This window comes from Amblyomma americanum, chromosome 1 (assembly GCF_052857255.1).
Source record: "Amblyomma americanum isolate KBUSLIRL-KWMA chromosome 1, ASM5285725v1, whole genome shotgun sequence".
NCBI classification, from domain to species: Eukaryota; Metazoa; Arthropoda; class Arachnida; order Ixodida; family Ixodidae; genus Amblyomma; species Amblyomma americanum.
The window spans coordinates 407,468,624-407,495,004 of NC_135497.1; the positions used below are offsets into that span (position 1 = coordinate 407,468,624).

Below are 26,381 nucleotides of genomic sequence, written 5' to 3' on the forward strand. Positions count from 1 at the left end.
GGCTGAGGCTTTTTATTTGATTGGTTGGAAGCCTCAGGATCCTTGCCCAGTCAAGGATAGCCGCTGAGGCTACGTTACCTTATCTGGGGCTTTTACCATTAGCTATTTCCAGATTTCTTCTTCCCTGTGTTTTACCAGGCAGTTCAATATTTTTAGGCCGTCTGCACCATCGACGATTTTTTATATTCCTAACATTCTACAGAAAACCATTTCTATACCTTGAGCTTGGCGCATGATGGCCTTAGATGCCTATGTGCCATAAAACCCAACACAACACAATACCTTCATATCTTGAGCAAGTGTGGGACTTTCTTACAGTAGTTTAACATGGAGAACTTGACTTGGCTTTGCAAGGATGCAAAAATGTTTCCCCTTGTAGGGAATGGGTTTTGTCATGACTGCTGGTATTGTCATGACTGCTGGAATGGGTATTGTCATGACTGCTGTGTTGTCATGACTGCTGGATTCAGACCAGGCTTTAATCACCTCAAATTGACACCCTTGCCGTCTGCTTTCAGTGCTAGCACTATCAGGGACCGCAGTGGTGGCCGAGTGGTTGAGCATCCGCCTCGCATGCGGGAGGTTCAGGCTTCGATCCCCAGTGCCGCCGGGTACCCACCGGTCATACAATGGGTACAAGCATTCCCTTGCCCTGGTGCTCGGCTAGTAAGGGGTGAAATGCTTGCAAAGTGGTTCTTTGACCCCACCTTGAGTAATCGAAAAATACCTTGTGCCATGGCGCTCTTTGGCCATAGACGCCCTTGCTCCATAAAAATCCATAATCATCATCATCGTAGCACTATCAGGGATGCCGATTTAGCATGGCCCGCTGCCGTGACAGAGCCTCCTTGTTCCAGATGCTTAAATTCTTGCTCCACCTTGTCTCCACTGGGGTATGAAAAACTGTGGTCATTCATCCGGTCGACTCTTGGCTTGTCCTGTTGTTCTTTCAGTGTACCACAACCCGATGTGAAAAGTCTTCAAACTCCTGGAGCATTTCCAGAACTCTGCCTTTGATGCCGCATTCCTCCACTTATGCTGAGTTTACTTCACATTATAGCAAATCAGATGTGATCAGCCTTTGTCTGCCTACGAAACTACAGTAGACTCTCATTAATTCAAGCTTCAAGGAACCAGAGATTTTTGTTTGAATTATCAGAAGTTTGAATTGTCAGAAGTGCTCCGTAATGTGGACCAAGACTAAGTGTGGTTTGCTTTATGGACATGTATTCATACAAATAGTGCTTTGCAACTATTTCACTGTGCAAACGTAGCTTAATGCTTTGGCATGACATAAAATATGGGTGAAAGGCTCTGGTGTCTTTATTCAGTCAACAGTTTCTGACTGGTTGTATAATTGAAAAAAAGTTACCAATAATGCATTGGTTTCCCAATAGAGTAAAACCACATTAATTGGGACCTCAAGGAACCAAAAAAAAAAGGTTTGAATTATCTGAAGTTTTGATAATCGAATGGCTACAAAAAAAACTTTCACAGAGCAGTTTTACAATGCAGCGAACTTAACTGATGAAAAGATAAGCAATGGTCGTCTGCTTTTTACTGAAAACTCTGGGGCAGTGATGGTTTTTCGCAATTTCGTCATGGTGTACTGCATGCCCACTGTCATGAAATCAAAGCAGAGATGGTTCAAAATAGTAAAGCCTTCTGCAGCCTCCTTCGCAGGTGTGGCGCAGTAGCGGTAGAACCTCCACACAGCAAGCAGCTCGTGTTGACCATGTGGAGGGAAGAGAGCTGAACATCCATTTGCATTTGCGCCAAAACAGCGTGGCACCTAAAAACAAAAAAAAAAATACCAACGTACTTCAGTCAGCATTTGAACAAGTGCGCAGCTGGTCTTGGCTGCTTGTGGTGCAACCGATAGCCAATGTCATTGTGGACTGGTAGCGAAGCTTGGAAAATGATATTATGCTGTGACTGTCGACTCCAATCGACATGGCCTCCGTGCGGACCGCATCTGAGTTATCGGAGTGGAGGGGGTCGAATTTAGAACTTTTGCAGCGCCGCAGAACTCGTGTATATAACCTCAGCCGTTGCTCTTTTGTGTGCCAAGAGTGCTGGAGCAAGCCAAAAAGTTTGAATTCAATTAATTTATGAGAATCCCCGGCACTAATTGAGCAACTTTAAAATGCATTGAAAATATAGCCAGCCAACCAATATTTTGAAATTTTTTTGAATAACGAAAAGTTAGAATTGTCAGAGTTTGAATTGTCGTGAGCCTACTTTAGGTCTTTTTCAGGCAACTGCCAAGAGTGCCTACTGACTTGTAGTCTTGCCGAGGTGCACATCAGCAGCAACAGTTTCCTGTGCTGGCATAGTTCCTAATTCGTATTTGGATTTGAGCGTGATGTCTCTCTTGATTAGCCTTGGTAGGTACCCATGTATTGGTTGAAGGTGTCATTGTAGATGAGCAAGACAGGAGATCCTGAATCTAGCTCCATCTCTAAAGGCACTCCATTAACTGTGAAGGCTACTGGGGGTGACTATGTGTGCAGAGAATACAAGTGCAGTAAGAGGTCGTTAATTTGGAGTGAGCAGATATTCGGTAATTTTAAATATTTTGCCGAATAGTAAAGTATTCGGTATTCAATTTAATCTGAGTGTTTGGTGTTTGAAATCTCAAATTATTCGTCTTGAGCAGATAACGTTTCTGGAGTGCTTGCTTCATGTGGTTTCAATTCAGTGCACTCCGGGATGGCACTGTGGAACGCGCCCAGCCAAAGCCCTGACTTGCTAGGTGTCCACGCCGCATGCTTGTGCACCCAAGCCAATATGTGCATGTGAGTGGCAGCAGACACGGGCAGGTGCAATTGTGGCGCTTAGACCTGTACCTGCCAGATATCTGCACATCCGCGCTTCCGCAGGACGAGTCTGAGCTGACTGCAGCTGCCTCTGCCGCTCTTTGTGTGAAATTTGCTAATTAAGCATGATGGCGTGGGTACAGAGGGGAGCTAGAACGAGGCACGTGGAGATGGGTGTCTCTTTCCGACGCCTGACACAGGGTGGCTTTGGGGCGCACGGTGCATACTCCTAGAAGGTGTTCATGGAGTCACCGCTTAAAAGCAACAGGTGTGCAATTACGCAATTGCTGTTAAGAGCAGCAGTTGGAGGGCCCAAAGATAGGTCTCATATCCCACAAATATGTCGGCACCGCATGCTAGTCGACTCCCCCATTTTCTGATAGCAATTTTTGCAGGAAGTTGACACAGCTTCAGTGAGTTTGACAAAGCTTCAATGCACTTTCTCATTATTTCATAAAATGGCTTTGTGTGTTAGAACAATACGTGATTTTGAAAATGGTTATTGTGCTGTACAACTTTTTTTTTGCATTCCAGAAGTATTCCAAATATTCACTTCAAAATTCTTCGAAGAAATTTACTATTTGCTTCAAATTCGTTTCAAGCCAAAAAACTACTATTTGCACACCCCTATCGTAATTCATCTATAGTTAATTCATAAATCTGGACAATTAGCACTGCTGGCGCACAAGCGCCACCGCCTCTTGGGGGCTCCACTGCTGCCACGTCGCTCCTTCAAAGATACTGGAGAGGCCGTTACCATTTTGAAGCAGTTCTGCTTTGACGCTCTCAACAGTGTGCATGCAATAAGACATTGAAGGAAATGTGAAAAATATTCAGTGTTGCTTTGTTCTTATCTGAAAAGCAGGCAACCGTTGCCCAATCTTTCAATAAATAAATTTGCGTTGATGCAAGCAGTTCTTGTCAGTTTTTTCAAGGTTTGTCTATAATTCCAACATTGCATAATTTGAGCATTTTTTCGGTCCCTTGAAATTCGATAATGATCCTTTACTGTAGTGCTTAGGTAGCCTGCTGGTCGACTGCACAGTGCGACTTTAGTTGTGGACTGCTTCTTTACCTTGCCTGCACTAGGCAGACAGCAACATGTCAGGTGACCTACTTTACCACACTTAAAACACCTTGTGTTGATATGCTTGCAGTTAGACGATCCGTGATCTCGAGAGCCACAGTGAATTTAGGGCCTTGGCTTTGTCCTGATGCCCAGGGCCTGCTTTTGCTCCTTGGCTTCAGTCCTTGCACTTTCTTTCCACTTGGCCGTTTTTATGTGCCTTTTATTGTGGTGCTTAACATGGTTTGCCATACCCACTTGAAGGGCAGAAGTAGATTTGTCAATATGGCTTTTTTGTAGCTCACTCGTGCTGTGTTCCACCACCTCCACTGTTCTTACAAACACAAGAGCTATTTCTAGAGTGGGCTTTTTTCACCACCAACTGTTGTGACCATATGGCTCTGTTATAAATCTCACTCACAGAGTGGTCTGTCAGCGTACAGTTGAGACCTGTTCTGAAGTAAAACAGAAAGTTGAGTCAGTTGGTACGTCATCTTGGTATAAAATAGCACGAAAGACACGGACAAGCGATGAGACAAGCACTTGTCTAGTCTACATGTAGTGTTTTGAAGTCGCTGTGTTCTATCTTTTGCCAAAGTTCTAAGACAAACACCACGATGGTTTCATTCTTAAACTGTATTCTTGTGTTGAAGCAAAAAGCTTTCTGTAATATTGTTACATGGCACCAAGCCGAAGAACTGGGTGTGATGACAGATGGTGATGATATGATTTAATAGCTGTGGGCTTAGCACGAGCGCTCCTGCCCGCTCCACTGCCCAATTCGTCGTCTTCAAGTCCGTCACGTGATCGGGGGCCACGCAACGATCATCCTGATCGCGCAAACTAGAAGAATGGCAATGACGATGAAATGCAGGACGCGACAATGGGCGTGGCAAAAGGGATGAACAGAGAAGAGATGAAGGGAGATGAAGAGATGAAGGGCTTTCCATCACGATGAAAGAGATGAGAAGATGATGAGCGGGTGAAGTCAGATCCACGAAGACAGAGGAGCCACTGGTCGCCGGAAGCCAATGCCGAGGCCTGTGGACTCACCTAATGGCAGGGGCTGGGGTGCTGTGTTCTCGTGTGGGCAGGTGGGTCAGTTGGGTCTCTGGTCTTTGGCGGCAGTCTCAGATCAGTGGGGTTGTAAGTCATCGTGACTTTAGGTCTGGGCTTGAGGCAGGGCGGAGGAGAGCGTAAAAAAGGGAAACTTACACGAACATGATGGAAGTAGAATGTGCTTCAGAAGACATTTATTTCAACACAAATACTTTGTGTGAATACTGTGAAAAAAATGGGCAAACACACAAAAAAAGTTGAAAATCTAGGAAAGGTTATTGGCAAGACAATATGTCTTGGAGAAAAAGTATTAAAAACTTTCTGGAACTTGCAAACGTTTCCAGTTTATTATTAACTAGCCACCAAATGTTTAAGTTTGTATCACAAAAAATGTTCCGGCTAGAAATGTCTTTCTGATACTACAATAAAAACACACCATTTCCAAAGTGTGTTTGATAGAAATTTTCTGCAGTGAGAAAAATAATGTAATATATCAAACTATAGCTTGATAAATGTACTTTTCAACATTTTTAGTTTACTTACAACCAGCATCATGCCTCCACGAGATTTCACATAACCAAAATAGCCACACATTTCACGTAGCCAAAATTTGTGTTATAAAATTTCTCTAAAAACTATTGCTTAAGAAGAAAAATTTGGTCAGCCAAGGAGCAGCAACTGAGAGACACTTTTCCATAGTTTTACGTTTGTTTCGAAGCCACTCGTGGCAATTGCAGAGGCCGTAAAAAAACCGAGTGGCAAACTTGTGCTGGTTGGCTTCTCCGCAAAGCACTTTAGCATGCTATGGTAGCTGAATCTCAACTTCAAAGGTGTTTAAAAAATCACCGCCTTCCGAGAAAAATACAAACTACTCAAGAAACTCACAGTATAGTGTCTAAAAAACAAACTAGATAGTGCGAAAAGTCCTCAACGACCCTGGCAGCGCTGAAATCATGCTTCGAATTCGTCGACCACCAGTAATTGATGCATAGTGGCATGGTAACAAAAGAGTTAATCGCACACCACTGCGCCAGCAAGGGTATGAGGACTCCCAGGGATCGAGGAATGTAAAGTAGAGGATGACCTTCTGCATATATAGGAAGTAACCCATTACGCTGTCGCGTCATACCCTTAAGGCGGAGCTTAAGTGTCCCCTCCAATTTTTTCTCTCCTCTTCTGAAGGGATCCTAACATGGAGAAAACATTGGATGTGTTTTGTGACTCTGTGGCATGGCTCACAAGAGGAGAATTCACTGAAGAGGACCTTGAAGAAGCCAAGCTAGCCTGCTTTGCAAGGGTGAGTGGAAAGAGTAGTGTTGTGGTGCTTACTATGTACTTAATCTGCTTGAGATTTACTGAATTCCGTCTCGTTTGCACTCATTCCTCTTTGTAGATTCTTTCATCAGTGTAAATGTCAGCCCTAGCTGTTAAGTATCGAGAAAGTGGTGACCAAGTATACCGTATTTACCAGGGTAATTTGTACACTTTTTTTTCTTAAAATTCAAGCTTCAGAAAGGTGGTGGTTCGCAAATTACGTGGAGATTTAGTGAACACGTCCTAGAAAGTGATGGTAGGACTGCACGTGTGGCTGAGTAGCAGCGAACAGAACAGCCAGTGGCTTGGCAGTTTCGGTTTCTAGTGCGACGCACGCTCCGGAGGTTCCCGAAAGGAGGTTGCCAGAAAGCGACTGCTGGCGCAAGGGGGCAGGTTAAATGGCATGCAGTTGACTTTTCTTTACTGGAAGCAGTTTACAAACGAAGTGCTGACTTTCTTTGAAACCACTAACTCGCCTTTCGCAGCCACACGTGATGACAATCTTCTGAAGCCTGCCTCGTGCACACCCGTGTGCATTCTAGTCTGCTTGCACAGGAGGGAGCGCAAAATATACGAGTGAGAAGTTCATTTCTATAAATCCGCGTAATAAATTAGGGGTGCGCAAATTACGAGTGGGCGGAAATTACGTGAGTAAATATGGTATTTGCATCAGGAACCTAAGCCACACAGATACACCTATTGTATACTCTGGCTGCCATAGCAGCTGTCTGGCCGCTATGTAGTAGTGAACACCCTTTTTTTTTTGTCCTTATGAATTTTTGTCTGAATATTTAATTGTATAAGTTTGCACATTCCATCCATTAAGTGCATGCTTTTCTTCTGTGCTTGTTTAGGCAATCCTGGGTGCTTAAAATCAATAGCTGCTTTCTTTGTGGCACTGGGAAATGAGTCTTATCTGCCGTTGAAAATGCAAAACATCAGTGGTAGCAGAGCCAGAAGCATGTGAACAATGACTCAAGTAGGTGTGTGCGAATAGTACTTTTACAAAACGAATTGAATACGAATTCTAGAGAGTTTTAAAATAGCGTATGAGCGCTTACGTATGCTAGACGCAACCATTTAGCGGGAGGTTTCAGTGGAAATCGCATAAGCACATTTAGTTTATCGTATGCCAACCTGAATGCAATGATAACGCAGGACGCAGTGGCGTCATCCAGTGTTAAAATGTGAAAATATTTTGTGACACATTTTTCACATTTAGTCAAAGTTATCCAAGTCGTATCGTGTAGATAGCCAGTTCCATGGCCAGTTAAGTCTAGTCAGGGCCCAATTTCTTATGGGTATCTGAACCGAGCTAGGTTTTTGATAATGTCATGTTGAGTTCTTTTGGGCCCTTCTGCCTACTGCCGAAATGACTGCATTTGGCAAGGCTACCTTGGCGTAAAAATCCAGATCAAGGCAATCCGCAGTCGGTGGTGTCTTGTTACGGTTAAGAACTGCACATTCGTTACACAGAATCAAAAAGTGGGCAAGTTTATTCCTCATTCGTTATGCTGTTGCCGAGGGGAGGCAAAGCGAATATCACGTGTCCCATTTGAGGGCAATGAATATGCCTAAAAACCCAATAACATTGACGAATTCTCTCCAAAGTGGATGACGTGGGCACCGCCATCTTGACAACGCCATTTTTCCTAGTGTAAGCAAGAGCATGCATGCTAAATTAAAAAAAAACAGGGTACGTAACACGCACGTACGTTAAACCTCTATTTGGAATAGCGTTTGGCACGTGCGCAATACGAAGGATGCTATTTTATAGCGCTCGCTATCCCTTTGTGTATGTCTGCGTATGTTATACTAAAAGTCTCTAGTGTAGCTTTGCTACGGCATCAAATGTGACTAGTTTAGCTGAAAACCAAATCGAATACAAATTGTATAGTGAGAGAGCTGAATCAGATACGAATAAAATGTTTTGACGAATATTTACTGCTTGTGCGAATAATCAGTGAGCAGTTTTAAAGAACAGTGAAGCGCTGCTTTCGCAGTTATAGCTGTATTTGTTAAAAGACGCAATACTGATCTTGATTTGGGGAGTCGCAACACGAAGTCAGCTTATTAACTTTATCATTGTCGCGTTATGCTGATGGAAAAGTACCTTTTGCTGTTGATAATAGAAGATAATAAAATAGTGCCAGGTCTTAGTGCATGAGACGGGTGAGAACTTGAGTATGAGGCATGGCCTCCAAGGTTAGGCATAAAGGCTGGGCTTGCTAAACCTGCCTGGGCCTTGCTGTGTCGTCCAGTCTCTGAGGCCATGTATGAGGATTACAAACACCGCCACACGAATGGACCTCACCATGGCACTGAACGCTCCATCCCACACATACCGATCACGGCAGCATGTTAACGTGGTGTGTATGGTCCCTTTTTTTTGAATAGTCATGGAAGAAAAATATGGCAGGACTTATTCGGACTTCGCGCCAATTATTTGACAAGTATTCAAAAACTTGAGGGCATATTCGATTCAGTTCTAATAATTTTGAACATACACTATTTGATTTATTCTAATAAGCAAATACGAGGCTATTTGATTCGGCATTCGAAATTTCCGAATATTGATGCACCCCTAGACTCAAGTTATTTACAGTGCCCTGGAAGTATACCTTGAGGCCACTGCTCTTACTTCAGTCACCAGAGTAGCTTGCAGGTCATAGGGCTTTGCTGTGCTGCTGTTTTCTATATGTGCATGTCCATACACTTCACCTGTTTTCAGGGTCTGTCCCATCCATGCAACAGCAGCACCGTATATGGTGGCTGGCTGTGGCTCTGGAGGTCCGGTGGATGTTCCTTGCAAAGCTTGAGCATGGGTTCATAACTTTCTGTTAAGGCTCAGTGCTGGAACCTGTTATCAGGCTAAGCTAAAGCTTACCTCTGCATATGTGTAGTGACCTGAAAGCATTCACCATTCACTTTTATGTTCCCTTTACAATTTTGGAACATTGTCACCAATGCGCACTTGTTGCTTGTGCTCATAGACACCCTAAGATGTGTGCGGATAGTGGTTTCTTCTCTCCATAGATACTCTCGACTCAGTTTGGCAAGCTCAGCCAGAAACCAGCCACCAAGTGACAAAGGGGGGTGGTGGTCGTTTAGTACCCTGCGTCCGCCTGTCACAAGCCAGAGAATGGGTCGGAGTCAGGTTCACAAATAAAACAAACTTTATATTGAAAAGAGAAGGTACAGAGGAAATTCTAATTACTCGTAAAAACACATGCAAAGTAACATGTAACAGAGGCTACAGTGCAAGAGAGATGTTGCCACAACAGTGCACTGAAACAAGTGAGAGGCGAACACATAAACACAAATTGTTCACTGGGCTCTGCGTCAGTCTGATGACTGGAGGATCACCAAGTAGCCATCCCCAAGACTGGCACACGCTCCCTCGCTGGTCTGTGGCTGGGTGTCAGAGGCGTTGACCCAGGAGTCATGTGGGAGTCATGTTTGTCGCTTAACACCAAGGCAGGCTCGCACCCACACATAGCATCCACAATACAATCGCTCTCTCACCCTCCCGCCGAGGCTTCAGTCGTCATTAGTCATGCCCTCGAGAGAGGTTTCCAGAAAGCTCGAGTCATGTTTTTTTTTACCTGGCGCTGCTACGCGTGAGCAAAGTGGAGAGGGCATCTCGATGTACGCTCAAGGTTACGTGCTTTCTGTTGGCAATGAGTAAAATTTTCTCCAAGGCTCTTGAGTCGTCTGCGGCGCGCACGGCCGAGATCCCTTTCTTGCTGCTCCGGCTTCCAAATGTGCGCCGATTTTTTTATTATTATTATTAACAAACATACAGCACAGTACAAGAGGTGGACATGAGAAGGACAAGAAGCACCTAATTACTAACTTCCAACTGTTTAATATAAAGAAACGAGCATAATATATAGGTACCCTCTGACTAGAAATACAGTAAAACTTCATTAATTTAGACTTCAAGGGAGTGGAAAAAAAGCCCGAATTATCTTAAGGTCGAATCGTAGAATGGCTTCAAAAAAGCTGCCAAAAACTGCTAGCATGATAATTAATTTGTTTGGTGAAAACTGGGCAAGGATTGTCTGCTTTTGAAATGAAAACTATGCGGCATGAATGATTTGTTGCAGTCCCGTCAAATGCCTTAATGCATGTACACACTATCGGAAGCGTCAGCAGCAGAACTGCTCCGTATGATGCGATCGAGTAGTGGTGCAGCCTCCTCATGAGCCATGGCGTTGCACGTGAGGAGGTTTTACTGCGCGAACAGCAAACAGCATGCGACGAGCCTACACTTTTGGCACACTGGAGGAACGGAACAATCGCTCAGACAGAAGCGAGGAGAGCGCGAATCTGCTCTGGACTGGTGTGATGCTTTGAAAAATGAATATAAAAGACCAGCAACAAGTTAACCCGCCTTCTAAATGGCCACAGAGCCTCCATGTTAACAATGTGCAGCTGAGCTTTGCTGCCTGGCTGGCTGGTGCACGGCTGAGAGTCGCCACGAAACACCAAAAATGAAACTGCATGGCTGCACTATTTCTCGGCCTATATGTACTGGCCTTCTCACGCATCTGAGGTGCACGGGGAACAAGGCCTGAGGATAGATATTTGGACGATTGCTAGCTGAGCTGGTCATACCTCGACACGGTGCCCCTCTGGAGCTTGTCCAAATTAACCAGTGCAAGCCCTGCAGTGTCCAAATTAATGAGCATCCAAATTACATGAGTGTTCTCTGTGGGATTTGGAATTTCTAAATTAACAAATTAATGAAGTTTTACTGTAGCGTACGTGGAGTTCCACAGTGTAAATAAAAAAAATGGCCACCCTGTTTGTTTACATTGTAACAGTACTCCCAAAGGCATTCTTTCAAGCATCTTTCACTGTGGCCCTTGTGTTTTCATTCACAGGTCAATTAACTACTGTAGGAGGCTGATTCTGCATATTCAACAAATGTTCTCTTGTGTTTTATTGTATATCCAAGCTTGTTGTTGGGGCTCGGCTTGATCATTCTGCACACACTCTATAGATTATTGGGTGCAGGAAAAACAATTCTAGCATTTGCCTGTGACATTCAACTGACCTGTGAACGAAAATACATAGTGCCATTAACCTTTGTAATGTTTGTTTCTTCATCTTCTGTGTCAGAAGTGCTGGCATACGATGTTATCATTTTGTTGTTCACTGGAGAGGTGGCCAGATTTCTCTGGAATTATTGTAGCCGAGCGCAGCTTTTTCTGCAGTGTTCAAGGTTGTTGCAGATGTTGTAGGCACCTCGTTTCAAAATCTCTGTCACCTTTTAACTGAGCGCAGCCGAGAGCAGGGATGATTCTTTTCATTGACAACCACTGGTCATGCTGCTGTCACCACCGTCGAGCTTAGTTCATTTGAAGGCACAGGTTCGCCCTGTAAACAGTTTCCTTTGAAAGCTTTCAGTTGTCTTCTTGATTATGATGCAGATTTTTTTCTTTGGCGCAAGGGCAGCTTCGGCCAAAGAGCGCCATGACACAATGTGTTTTCCTATCTACTCAAGGTGGTGTCAAAGACCCATTTTCCAAACATTTCACCCCAGTTAATTCGACCACCAGGTCAGGATAAAGCTTGTACCCATTGCATCATCAGGGGGTACCCGGCGGCTCTGGGGATCTTACCCCGCACCTCCTGCATGTGAGGCGGAGGCTCAGTTCACTAGGCCACCACTGCGGTTCAGCTCTCTTCTTCCTGCCCTGCTTCCATCGCCACCACGTGGCATCTGACGGAGATGCCGAAACTGGGAGGCACCTGAACGATTACGTTCGGAAGTATTGTTACAGTCTGAAGAAACAGAGCGGAGGGTTTCTTGATTTACACTGGATGGTGTGTGGTTGTGGTCTAATACAATTTTGGAAGTGCACTGTTGTCGTAAAGAACAGTGGCCAGCTACACATGAGAGGATCAAGGCAGACAACGTCAACAGTTCAGGTTGCCCATGTGCATCAAAGCTGTCATTCGCTCTCACTCACAAGGAGCTGCAGTATGCGCGATATAATTGAAATTTGACTTCTTCATGAATGCGCTTTGTTTGGCTATGGGTTGCCTGTATAGTATTCAGTTTTTCCCTTCATAATAAACAATTAAAATTTAATGATTGTGAGTCTTGTGTTGTGCCATAAGTTTCAGATCACGCTGCATCAACTCACCCAAATTGCCATCTTGATTTCCTTTCGCACCGGTAAAAGAGGGTTGCCGCCGTGGTGGCTCACTGGTTATTGTGCTCCACAGCTGACGCGAAAGATGCGGGTTCAGTCCTGGTCTTGGCAGCTGCATTTTGATGGAGGCGAAATGCTAGAGACCCGTTTACTGTGCGATGTCAGTGCACATTAAAGAACACCAGGTAGCCGAAATTAAGCCCTCCACTGCGACGTCCCTCATAGCCTGATTTGTTTTGGGATGTTGAACCTTATAAAACCATAAAACCAAAGTAAAAAAGGGTGTGCGGTGTACCATTTAGTGCTGGATGTCTTTGGTGTTTTCTGTGTCCACACAAGCTGATAAAGTGGCAATGCTTTCTGGAGTCTTACTCTTTTGATATGCCACATATTGTCTGTGTCCTAATGCATGGTAATTGTGCAGTCCTTATTCAGCTTGCATGTAGCACAGTTGAACTTTGGAACACCTTCAGGTGCCTTCAATTGGCTTGCCTACTTTAAACATTGCAGTTATGACTAATGGGTTTATGCAGCTGTCGTAAAGGGTAATGGGTTTATGCAGCTGTTGAGGAAATCATTACTAAATCTTTCTGTGATGGTGACAGAGGTATAACTGCTGTGTGGATGGAATTTCATTGTGTCACTTTGGGCTGTGTTTAAGTGGTGTCATCATCCTGGTGAATCCAGGTTGACAAGCCCATCACCCCGGGTGACTGTGGAGCTGCAGCATTTCTGCATGGAATCACTGATGAGATGAAGCAAGAGCACCGACAGCGATTATTTTCAAGCACCAAAGATGATGTCATTGCAGCAGTCAAGAGGTGCGTGATGAGCAACTAGAAGCTAGAGAACTTTCTGGGAACTCATTGTCATATTGCTCAGAGGATTGTTGTATGCATGTGGAACTGGTGGTAGCATGAGCACTCTACATGTGTTTGCAACGGTCCAGAGAATGCACATTTTTATTGTTCTGTGTAAGAAATGGCAAGGTGTGTACAAGGTATTCACATTAGTACTTAAATCAATCTCTCTCTAAGAAAGTGTCTCAGTTTGTGAGAATAACTCTGATGTGATAGTTACAACTCAAAATCTTTCTCTTGCGGGGCTGTTGCTTGCTTTAACTCAGGGGTTCTCATACTGGGTTCTGTGGAATCCAGGGGCTCCTTGGAGGGCTTTTTGGGCTCCTTGAGTACCTTAAAGGGGGATGTGGTTAATAAAATGTCCAAATTTGTCATAATTTTCAATTTTTCAAATTTTTTTTGCGAGTCCCTCAGGTCTTCATTTGTCTCGTAGCAATGCGTAGAAGTGAGAAAAAAATGTTTTCTTTATGCATGCTTGTTGAAAATTGTGAGCGAATCACATTTCTGGTCGCCTCCAGGTCCCTAGTGCATCGTGGATTCTGAGGCTTTCTTTATTCTTTATTCAGTAATTACCCCGCATTTCCCGAAGGCGTTACAGCAGGGGGGTTACAAATTTGCAAAAAAGACATCTTCATTAGCAGAGCACACTTGCACTTCCGATAAGTGATTCCACTGTTGCACACTCTTGACAAAAAATGAATTGGCAAGCAAGTTTGACCTGGCATGGTACTCTCGAATTTTGCAAGAATGATCATGTCATTTTGAAACGTAAAAGGGCTGTTTAAAATAAATTTCCCGATTTATGCCGGTTCTATTGTGAAATATTGAGTAGAATAATTTTAGCTTTAACTTCCCGCTACGAGAAGCAAGGGATTCCCATTGCAAATAATTTTTCATTTCCGTACAACTATCTCTTCGCCCGTACCTTCCCAAGACAAACCTTGCTGCCCTGTTGTGGATTCTCTCTAGCTTGTCAATCAACGATTGCTGTGCAGGGCCCATACAACACAGGCATATTCCGTGATAGGTCGCACACACGGCATGAAAGCGGTTTTCTTGACAGATTGCTGCCATCTTTGTACCATTATTTATCACAGTGAAAAGGAGAGATCAGAGCTTTCACTGGTCGCAATGGTGCATTTCTCTGACGAGAATCAGAGGCACTTTTTCTTCCTTAAAAGGGCCCTGCGACATTCCATGAGTGATACGAAACTTCTAGCTTATGTCACACTTATACGACCAGTCTTGGAATACGTGAACATACACGCTTGTACAACCAGTCTTGGAATACGGGAACGTATCCTGGTTCCCTTACACCAAAAGATAACGTTAGAGCGCTCAAAATGGTGCAAAGCCGTGCAGTTTATCTTCAACTGCTATTGTCATGCACATTCACCCACGCAACCTTAATAATCAGCAGGCCTTCACACGCTGTCCAGCCGTGCTAAATTACATCATCTCAAATTTTTTTATTTATTACTTAATAACTCATTAATGATGTCCTCTACAGACTTTGTTCATATTAACCATTGAAGAGCTACTTGACACAAGCATTGCACTCACCCTTGAAGAACTTTTTGTTTCAATAATACCTTCCAATGTTAATTTTTTCCACAAGTAGTCAGAGATTGGAACCACTTGCACCCATCAGTTACAGTTCAGCCTACTGTGGACAAATTTATCAAGCTAGCTGAGAGCTCTGCTCTCACATTTGCTTCGGCATGAATCAGATTTTTTTTTCTTTTTTACGGCTGTGCTCTTTTCCAATGTATTGATGATATTCAAGTGCCATTCTTGTTTTATGACTTGAGTCCCTGTTTGTCTATGCCACATGAGTTCCCTGTGTATCATCCTATTGTTAAGCCTCAAACTTTCATCTGTGAAACTGCATTGGTATGCCATATGTTCTTGTCCACTCCTGTAAAAATCCTAAAAAGGGCTTGACAGTATTCCAAAGTAAAATAAAATAAAAAAATGAGGCAATGATAGAGGCGAACAAGAAAGTAAACGTTAATTTTGATTTTCTCAGCTAACACTTTTTTCCTGCATTTTCTATCACTCATTCTTTTTGCGTTTCATAACGAATGGCAGTAGAATGATTCTGATTTTTGCTGATGAATCTTGAGACATTGAGGAGTGCAATTGCATTATATTGCTTCTACAAATTATTGCAGGCTATTGCAAGCACAATGTGAAAAAGGACTGTCCAAGCATGACAAGCCTCTGCTAGATGTTTTCAATTCTGGTAGCAACAGTAACATGTGTGATACAAGTGGTTACTGCTTTGGCATTATGGGAAATTGTGTAACTCCATGATTTTGTTAATTAGCTGAAGGTGCACTATTGGGATATGTGGTTTCAACAGTTGTGGAGGTGGTATTGTAGTTCTGCTTGTATTTCTCTTGTCAGAACCGTTTACAGGTTCATCTGTAACACTACAGTATTCTTGATTTCTCTCTCTTCCCACTTAGATGTGCCAGTGAAGGTGGCTGCACATCAAGTGTTGCTGTTATCGGCCCTGAAAACAAGTTCACAGAGACTGGGAGACACTGGCTCGTCCACAGAGAGTAGGTGCCATTGTCCACAGGATATTTAAGGCCGTCTGCTTTTTTGCACCCAGGTCTTGAAAATTGAACTCTCACATCCACAGGTCTACATTTGCGCCTATGTGTTAGCTTTAAGGTTTGTTGCATTAATTTGTGCCTTCCTTCTTCCTTTGCCAATCACCTGTCAGCTACAAGAACAACTGACAGCAAATTTAATGCTGCCACAATGCTGTGCCTCTCAACCCTAGACATTGTAGCGTCATAGCAACAGCATTCTGAAGGAGGCATCAGATAGAAGTAATGTACTGCTATTCAGTTGTGTCCTATGTGAAGAGCTGTACACATACATGGGTGATTTTATTCTTCTAGTTTCTATTCCCGTTGAAATCAGCAGCTGTAGAACACATTGAAGAGTTTTATCTGGAGGAGACCAATGCACATGCATAGCTGTGCTGGAGTGGAGGGCTATTCCAGTTTTACTTTTATGAGTTTGCTGCGTGGCAGTGTTTTTCAGTTTTATAAACTTGCAGAAGGATTGTGCTGTAGTTAATTTTTTTTTACATTTTTTAGCAGTTTTAGTGTCATAGACACTGAGTTTTTTAAAAAATTGACATGTAATGTCTTTGCCAAAAGTAACCAAGCCATGGGGTTTGTTTCTTAGCTGTGTAGTGGAACGTTTATGGCACTTCTTAAGTTCATAATCTGCATAAAGGAGATCTCTTATTCACAACTTTCCAGATTTTTTTGTCTTAAGAGATGCTGTGCGGGCTCCATTATTTGGCTGAGAAGCAAACCGTGCTGCCTGGTTACTTTTGGCAAGGACGGTACATTTTCCTTCATCGCATGCAAGGCAGAATGTTGCTGTGTTGGTCACTGAAATGTCCTGAGAGTGTTTTTTATGCTAATAGGCCCACGATTATGGGAGACTTCACAAGTATGAATGCACATGGATGTACAGAGTTGGTCAAAAGTTCCCAGGCCATAATGGTCTGCTTTCGAGCACTATACTCGGGTAGTTACAACACCCACAAAGCCTCCCAAAAAAAGAGGATAGGAGAAGTATCATTCTCAGCTGTGAGAAACTTGATTCCTTTATTGCTGTCATAAGGGGCAGAATATGTCGCTGAAAAGCAGACCCTGAGGCCTGGGCACTTTTGAACAACACTGTACATAGCATTCTAAATGCATAAGTAACTTCACAAAGCTTAATAAACTTCAAGTGCTCTTAGGTAAATATTTTTCCAATTTAACCTTGACTTGCCTCAGGAATTTTTAGAAGCCAGCAGATAGAAGGGGTAGACGATAATGACAATTGAGCAGTATGGTGTTGTAGTTATAGTAATGGTAGATTCTGGTAATGTGAGGTTGTTGTTCAGGTGTTGTTAATTTGGCCTTTTTTTTTTTTTGTCATAGTTGAATTGTGCTCAAAGGTCCCAGTGGGCAGTCATATGCTGGTATGAAGGGAATAGCTTATTAATTCACTCTCGAAATGCTAAATTCTATTTAATTCAGTCAAAGAATTGGCTGCTGGCAGTATAAAAAAGTACATTGGCAGTGCCAAGTGCAAAAAGTGTGTCTTGAAATCTTGTACTTAAGAGTGCTGTTCAAAGAGTGATGATCAAAGCTATCACTTACAGTTGTGAATTAAGCCATTCAATGCATATGTGAGGGGCTTTGTCACAGTATCCGAGACATCATTTGTTGCTGTAACGTGACATACTTTGGTCGAAAGTCAGTTTTGGCTTCTTTTCCTTGTTCTTACAATTTTGTAATTGTTCTCCGTATTATTTTGGAACACTATTCATCGCACCTATGGTAGGAAGGTCCAAGAGATATAATGTGATGGTCTACTTAACGTTTCAAAAATCCTATGGAGCTGGCCTTTAACAACAAAAGCTAACAGAGCAAACTACAGAAGACTTCGAGACCATTGACAAGCACTCAGTCGCAAAGCTTGGAGGTCACACAGCTATGTAATATAGTTGCCACTGCCGCTGAACCCAGAGATAAAACCCCACCCCCTTCTCCGGCCTCCCATGATGCACCTCCCATGATGCTCGCAAGCTGTTTTTATAGCTTCTCCTTATCTCCTCCAAAGAGGCAGCCTTGCAGGTTTGTAGCTTATTGGTATATAGCATTGCGGGTATGTAGGCTTGTTGGTGCATAGCCTTGCGGGTGTATAGCCCTGCTGGCTGTGTACCCAGACTTCCCAGTAAGAGCAGAGCATTGTTCAAATTATTGGTGGCAAAACCGATTCGTGTTCAAATTTCCAGAATTAAATGACCAAGTCGTATAGTTTGAGTTGCTTGAAAATTCAAATTAATGAAGTTCAAATTAATGGGCATTCACTGTATTAAATACCTATTACTGGCGTTAGGATATAGGCTAACAGTGTTACTCTTTTCCACTGCGTGCAGCTAACAAAGAAAATGCGTATGCTCACTTTGTCTTCCAGGGCCTAAAATTTTTAGGAGGCATTTTAAGTGAATAAAGGTGCTTTTTGATGGGAAGCTTAAAATTTTACTTGCTGTTTGAACTACTGTACTTACTTATTGTGCTGTACTTTGTTCCAAGGGCTCTACCTTTCTTTATTTCCCAAATTTATATTAGTATGGACGGATGGAAGGCCATGTGTAGGCACCAAAACTGTCCATGCCAGTGGTTCTCAAGTGAGGTTCCATTGGTCTTTTCTAGTATTTAATGCTATTTCTGGGTGATTTCAAGCTTTTGGTCTATGGTGAAGCCTCGTAGCTTTTTTGCAGGATGGCATGACCTGAGGGAACCTTCTGGGCTTCTGCAAGTCATGCATTTGAATCGAAAGTATATTTTGTGTGAAAAGTGTTGTGGCACAACACATGAATGAGTTAGTGAAATGGTCTAGTGCAGCATTTCTGTTTATCTTCTGTGCATGTCCGTAAAACAAGTTCAGCTGACTGCCACAACTAGTGGCATAATCTGTCCCTTGTCATCATAACACTTTCACTTCCTCTTAGATTCCTCAGTGCTTTACACTGATACTTAGGGAAAACCAGTGCACTCACGAGGAGGGCACATTCACTCAGAAGTGTACATTCATTCATACAGCTGAGTGGTGTTATTCAAGCTGTGTAATTTAAGTGTGCTCCTCTCTTTTTATTTTTGCGCTGCTGTGTGCTGTGTTGTCAACACATTTATGGTTTAGAATCACTAGTTCTTTTCATATTCCTAGATTAATGTTCAAGAAAACTTGATAAATTTGTAATATTTAAATTGTAATGCTTTTACACTGGGGGTCATTTTTGTTGGAATGTGTGTTGGGTTTAATAAAGTGAAACCTCGTTATAGCGAACTGGTTTTTAAAAAATCCTAAAATAGTTCGATATAGCCCGAAATTGTAATATAAAATGTCGCCAAAAAATTCGCAATGAAGAAGCTAAATTTAGTCAGCAAAAAAACGGCATCTCCTGGAGACATTTTCCGTAGCTTTAGCACCATTTCGAAGCAGGTTGCGGCAGTTGCGGAGGCCGCAAAAAACCTAGCGGCAAGCACTAGTTCAGTTGACTTTTCCGCACAACACCGCAGCACGCAGCGGCAGATCGAAAGCCAGCTAGGGTGGCGTTCCGGATAGCCAACAACTGTGCATGTCGCTGGTTCTGCGGTACTATCGTCGGGTACGAGAGGTGCAAACGAGTGCTGACTGCCTGGCTACCAGCGTTTCTCGCCGCTATATCTTCTGCATCGCTGTTGGCAAAGTGAGGTAAAGTGTGAACCATGGCGCGAACGCTTGCCGCTCCACCACCAGTCACTTGTGTAGTGAAGCAAAGCCTGTCGCCTGCCATTTAACCGGCCACAGATTGGCACTCGGCAGTTCGATATATCTGTTTTATGGAAAACCGCGTTCAATACATAGAGTAAGAAATGCATGTGTTTCCTGAAAATATTTAGGAACAATTTGATATAGCCAGTGATTTGTAATATCTGTGTTCGTTGTAATGAGGTTTGACTGTATGTACTGTAAGGGGAATGTGTGACATGATGTAATGCATTACATCACATAGGGCTCTGCTAGCTAGAACTAACCAAAGTGATTAATCATATTTATGGGGGTTTTGCCACCTTGTTACAAAATTTGTTACGAAAGACCTGATTTTGAGCGACAGTAGTCAGCTATACATACATGGCATGGTATCATATGTCGCTCTTGAAGGTCTTATTGTAGAAAAAAAAAATTTGTTAAATTTTGTTATATATACAGCTTTGCTGTTCTCAGAATTTTATTAAGGTTTTCTCATTATTTTTGTTTTGTTAAGACATTTGTGGGAATTGTGTTGTACACGGTTGAATAAATTGTGCCCATCACTGACTTGTACATGTTGTACTGCTTACCTTTGCACACAAAACATATTTTTTGTTTTAAGGCTGTTTACAAGGATACCATCCATTAATGTAGTGGAGAATTCTCTTTGATCACTGTTTCATTTCGCTGGCAGTTGAAGTAAATTTGCTGGCTGTTGGCCTAACTCAAGCAGGAAAATGTGCAAAAATGTTGTGGATGGTGAGAAAGTAGCCACAGGAAGAACGAGAAACGTGCTATAGCAGGATATATAGTTCTTTCTTTGTAGTATAATCCAGTGCATGAAAAGGCTATTAATGTATAGTAAATCTGTCTTTCATTCATCACACTTAGCTGTGCTGCTTTTTTTACAATGGTGGAGGCGTTGAAGAAAAGAAAGTTTGGGAGGTAGCTCAATACATTATGATTACCAAATACAACAAAAGACCTAGTTGTCATGTTCTTGGCGTAAATAATGTAATACAATGGGATCTCAATGATGTGAATCTCATGGGATCATGAAAGATATTCGTATCACAAAATTCGTACCCTCAGGAAAGAACAAAATCTAAGTGCTGAAGTGAGGGAAGTGCACTCTCACAAATCCGTTTAGGGCAGCTTTTGTGCTCACAAATATGTTCACGGCTTACACATTCTAATCATCTGTAGTGCTGCAGCAGTGTTCAGAACACACTAAATTCTGTGCGTAGTGCCCAGTGCACTTCAAGCTGGAAATTTTATGAATTTTAGAGGTGCACGATGAATCGAAATTTTGAATATGAATTCATTATATTTGTTACCTAGTTCATATTCGTTTTGAGAAATTAATATTCAAGAATTTTCTAATATTTGCCAGCGATGGAATACTATGCAGACTTTCATATTTCGGATCTTGGCAAAACCACAGTATGTGGGCAAATTATCCAGAGGGCAAGTTTAAAGCGTCCGGAAGACAGTACGAATGCGTCCTCTTTGCTATCATCTCTGCCGTTTTTCAGTGCACCGACCAATCACGTTCTGGTGTAGCTAGGCTTGGACCTCATGCAAAATTCCTGAAGTGAGGTTTTTCATGTATCACACGTAATGAAAACACGACTCAATTCAATTCAATTCAATTCCATTTATTTTCCAGAAAATTCTGGCGGCTGCCTGGACTAAAAGCTGTAGGTATACAGCTTGACGAGGCCCAGGCAGCCGTTACAAGGCATAGAAGCAGACTTTGTTGAGAACATTTACATACACACACAAAAAAAACGAACACATAGTCAGGTTACAGTTTTCACAAAAAACAGGACAGCCAGAAAGCACAAAATCATCAATAAATTACAATAGGGAAATACAGAAAACATATTTACATAAGATACAAGGGAGCAGCTGTACTTGGGCGCGAATTATAGTACGTCGGGAATTATTTTTGAAGAAATAATTCACGCAATGCTTTCTTAGTAGGGTTATTTATGTCTTTATATCTATTTAAAATTACTGGAAGATTGCTTAGCACCGGCTTTAAACTATCGCAACGCGAAAGCATGCATTTTTTTTATTTATTCTTCCTTACATACTTGACGCCACACACAGGGTACTCATCCTATCACCTTCACAGCTGTTCCAGCGGTAGCTCTGCCATCTCGTTTTGGTCAGGTACGATGTGAGGATCTTCAGAAAGGACTCTTGAAGAGGGGCCGAGTCTAAGTGCCACTGTCAGGGCAAACGATCATGTAAAAATCTCACCTATTGCATGATGCATTATAGCCCGTGCATTTCTGACATGTGCATAGAAGAAGGAGGACCCCTGTTGCTAGGCCAAAAAATATCCTGGCCGCACTGGATCAGTTTCTGAGCTTCATTGCTTCTGGGCAGTGACTGGCGTGTCACTGTTGATTTCTTTCCTCTTTTTAGGAGCAGTCTTGCGGTTTCGACACCAATGTGTGTCCCCTTCTTTTAAGTCCGAGTTCTTCTTCCAGCACGCCGAAACTGTGTGGTTGTCAGGGGCTTTTTGTTGTTTGTGCATTGGAGCCTTGTGCATTGAAGCTTGCTCCTAATGCATGTGGTCTTGTATGGGTCGGTGCGTGAAACATTGAAAAGTTTGTAGAAGTATCTACAGCTTCAAGTGGCATATTTGTGAACAGTTTAAAGTTCCCAGTTAGCGGCACCTTTGTGTGTACCTTTAAGGGGATATTAGGCGCAAATTCTTTGCATGTTGGTGTTTTTACCTTGATAGATCCGTACAGTAGCCATGAAAATAAGCCGGAGCACAGTGTGGCTAATTCATTACTAACCATTTTTTCACCATCAGTTTCGATTTCAGCCAGTGACAGCATGCAGCTCCTATTTTTGGCACATTTGACATACTGCAGCATCAGTAAATACGCCCGCCCAGAAATCTTCGACACCATGAAAAGTTCATCTGGTTGTGCCTTATCCAAGTGCTGCCAAGCAGCCTGCCACGTTCTTAATGGCCATTTTTTGATAGACAGATTCAGGGATGGTATGGTATTTGATTTGTTTGAATTGCACGTCACTTATGTCAATTTTCATGCATTGAAAATCATATGTTAAAGGACATTTCACCTGATGCCTTGCTGGATGGCATCCATATATGCTGAGGAAACAGATTACATCCTTTGCTGAAATTTCGTGTCTGTACCCCTTTGAGTGCAGAGGTGAAGTTCTGCACTGGGGCATTTTCTGTGGTGTAACCATGCACATCCCCATAAGCAAGAGGAAAGAAATGTGCATGTGAGTTCTCGCACTACACCTCGCTGAGGAGAAGGAAGAGACAAAAGCTAACTTGATGAAGCTGTGAGACATGCAAGTCTGAGCATGAAAACAAGAAATATCAATTGCAGCTGCCAAATTAGCGACTGGGTATTACTCCGACTGGCAGCGTTGAACTGACATGACATTCACTCATGTTAGGAGCTTTGGAGGGTATAACCATAGTGAATGAATTATCCAGTCTGTGCTACCCAGGCCACTGAAACTGCCCGATAAAATTTGCGTAGTAATTTTTCGGGCTGCTGGAAATCATTCACAAAACCGGTTTCAAATTATCGAGGCTTCAGTGTATTTCCTTCAACAGTGTAAATTTGTCCCTTAATGATGGTAAAGCTGAGCAAGTGATTAGTCAGTATTTTGGTGATTAGCAGTATTTTAGCCACAGCATCACTCAAAACTGCAAAAATGTTTCATGTTTCTTCACCGTGTGGTAGTCGTTAAAATACAGCTTTACGCACTCTGCCTGGTCGCATTCTGCATGCATAAAATGGGTGTCTGCTTTCTGTTTGGGCGTCAAGTCATTAGCATACACGCGGTGTCTTCATTGGGTGTGGCTGCCTTGAGAAGGGGTCTGAGACACCCTCCTTGGAAAGTGTTCCGCCGTTAGTCATGACTTGCTCTCTATGCTTCGTCTCTGGACTTAGGTCGTTTGATCTGGTTCTGGTGGTGTTGTAATCCAAGTCGGAAGATCCATCGCTCCTACTGCCCGGAAAGAAAATGGCGTGTGTGGCGGTAAAGCAACTTTTCCAGGCATCTGACTCACTTAAAGGAAACTGAGTAAAAAAAGCAGAGAACAATAACACCCTGTGGGCGTTGGTAATAATGAACCAAGGACAGTGCTAGTCAAGTTAAAAATCAACTTTTGTGCACCTCCACAAGACCAGGTGACGCATATGGAGGAGTTGAAACCATGCAAGTGCATCTTCGTAAACCTAGTTTCTTTTTTTCCACAAGAAGGTAGCACAAACACTTTTATAACAATTCTTGTAAGCTCTAGGAGGTGTTAGCATCTCCTGGTGAGCATATATTTTCAGTGTAGTGCAAAATTTGAAACAGTATCATCGCCATATATGTCAAAAGCCCTATGGGATAGAAATTCGCTGCTGTACACATGCAACAAAAACCCTCAAAGGATTAATGTCGAGCTATCTACGATGACATTACTCCTAATTTTTGTAATGATTTATTAAGCTTAATTTTATTACCACCATTATTGCTACTACTATTATGATTACTTTTGGGAATCAGAAAACGTGAATCTTAGTTCATCACTTATTGATATCATTCTCCATAGATTTCTAGTTTGCAGTGTGCAATGCAATCTGCAGGACAATGTGATTGATGTATAACCCACAGCATGGCCATTTGCTTCTGGGTCATGCAGTGTGGCTTGTTTTGCACTTCCCGTATTCTAGATCCCTTGAAGGTGAGAGGAAATCTCAACATCACCCGTCCAGAGCTTAAGACTTCCAGGGGTGCTAGTAAGATCTGCTCTCCAGTTTAGAAGCAACCCCCCCACCGGGCTATATATATTTTGTAAAGTTTTGTAAAGGGTGTACATTAGGATGATATAAAAATAGGGTGTGTACCAGATTAACTTCATTCAGGAGTGGTTCTTAAATTGAGAGCATGTTGTCCGGCAGAAGTATTTGGAGGAAATCAACATAATGTTGTGTGCAAAAGTTTATAGTTCAATACTGCTGTCTGTGTAAGAATTGAAATCAGACGGCATTTTTTTCTGCCCAGGCTATTTGCCATGGTGTGGCCTATTAAAGTACTTTTGATCCTTTTCGTTTCATCTTGAACAAGCCATCGGGTGTGATTTTGTACTAGTGCTCATCTAGAAGATTGCTACTGCGAGTACCTTTAATGTGAGGATTATAAATTTGCTAGTAGAAGCCCCTTTTTTTTTTAGTAAAAGTCCAAAGTACTGATAAGATTATTAGCGTGTTCATTTGGGTTGAGTTGGGTCTTTTTCTTCATGCGACCAAAGGATAGTGGCGGCAGCTTTCAAGGTGTTATCTTGCTCAGCTGGGTCGACTGTGAGTACATGCTGCCTACACGAGAAGGCCTGTTCATTGGATGTTAAAGAAAATAGTTTAGTGGACTGTTGTGTCTATCGCTCGTGCTTTTAGCATTCGACAGCGCCACAGAGTGTGGGATAGCGGTTTCAATGCACATATAGTAATTGCATTTGATAAGTTCCACTCTATGACACGATCTCGCCAATTCTATTCACCGCCTGTTTACAGGAGGTATTCCGAGACATGAGTTGGGAACAGTTGGGAATAAGAGTAAATGGAGAATACCTAAATAATCTTCGATTCGCTGATGACATTGCCTTGCTGAGTCACTCAGGAGATGAACCAGAAATCATGATCAACGAGTTAGACAGGCAGAGCAGATGCTGGGACTAAAAATTAGCATGCAGAAAATCAAGGTAATGTTCAACAGTCTAGCAAGGGAACAGCAGTTCACAATTGGCAGAGAGAGCCTGGAAGTTGTAAAGGAATACTTAGGGCAGGTAGTGACAGCTGATCCGGATCATGAGAGGGAGATAACTAGAAGGATAAGAATGGGGTGGAGCGCATATGGCAGGTTCTCTCAGATCATGAGCGGCAGATTACCAATTTCCCTCAAGAGAAAAGTGTACAACAGCTGTATCTTACCGGTACTCACCTACGGGGCAGAAATGTGGAGGCTAACGAAAAGAGTTCAGCTTAAGTTAAGAACAACGCAGCGAGGCATGGAAAGAAAAATGATAGGTGTAACGTTAAGAGACCGGAAGCGGGCAGCAGAGTGGGTGAGGGAACAAACGCAGGTTAATGACATCCTAGTCGAAATCAAGAGGAAGAAATGGGCTTGGGCAGGGCATGTAATGCGAAGGCAAGATAACCACTGGTCCTTAAGGGTAACGGAGTGGGTCCCAAGAGAAAGTAAGCGTAGCAGGGGGCGGCAGAAGGTTAGGTGGGTGGATGAGATTAAGTGGTTTGCAGGCAAGGAGTGGAAGCAGCTGGCAAAGGACAGGGTTAATTGGAGAGACATGGGAGAGGCCTTTGCCTTGCAGTGGATGTAGTAAGGCTGATGATGATGGTGACTCTATGACACAAAGAAGACATTAGTACTTTGTTAACCTCTGTTTGATTGATGAAACTCATATCTTTGTAAACTAGTCATTTAAGGCAGATAGACATTTTATAGCCCGTTGCTTATGTAGAAATTTGAATGAAGGCCTTTACATATGCATGACTTTTGTAACATTCTTTATTCATATTTGTTGCGTCATATTTGTCAGAGAGTATTCGGAAATTCTGAAGCAATCTGTGTGGGGAACAGTGAGGTATGCAAAGTTTATTGGCTAACACTGAATGAGGGAGTGAACAAGAGAGGAAAAACATCGGGGAACTTGCCAACATTTCGACAAGAGGACTTTGTCTTCGTCTGGGCAAAGCGTTCATCA

The 26,381-nt window shown here is 42.7% G+C and overlaps 1 protein-coding gene across 1 annotated transcript in view; it reads left to right on the plus strand.

Moving 5' to 3' along the window:
* LOC144115768 (uncharacterized) overlaps positions 1-26,381 on the plus strand; it is a 58,446-nt gene that overhangs the window by 23,494 nt on the left and 8,571 nt on the right. The window contains exons 2-4 of the mRNA XM_077650273.1: positions 6,127-6,241; positions 13,113-13,246; positions 15,757-15,852. Of these exons, the coding sequence (XP_077506399.1) occupies positions 6,137-6,241; positions 13,113-13,246; positions 15,757-15,852 (335 nt within the window). The 5' untranslated portion in view covers positions 6,127-6,136. The remainder of the gene's footprint in view (positions 1-6,126; positions 6,242-13,112; positions 13,247-15,756; positions 15,853-26,381) is intronic.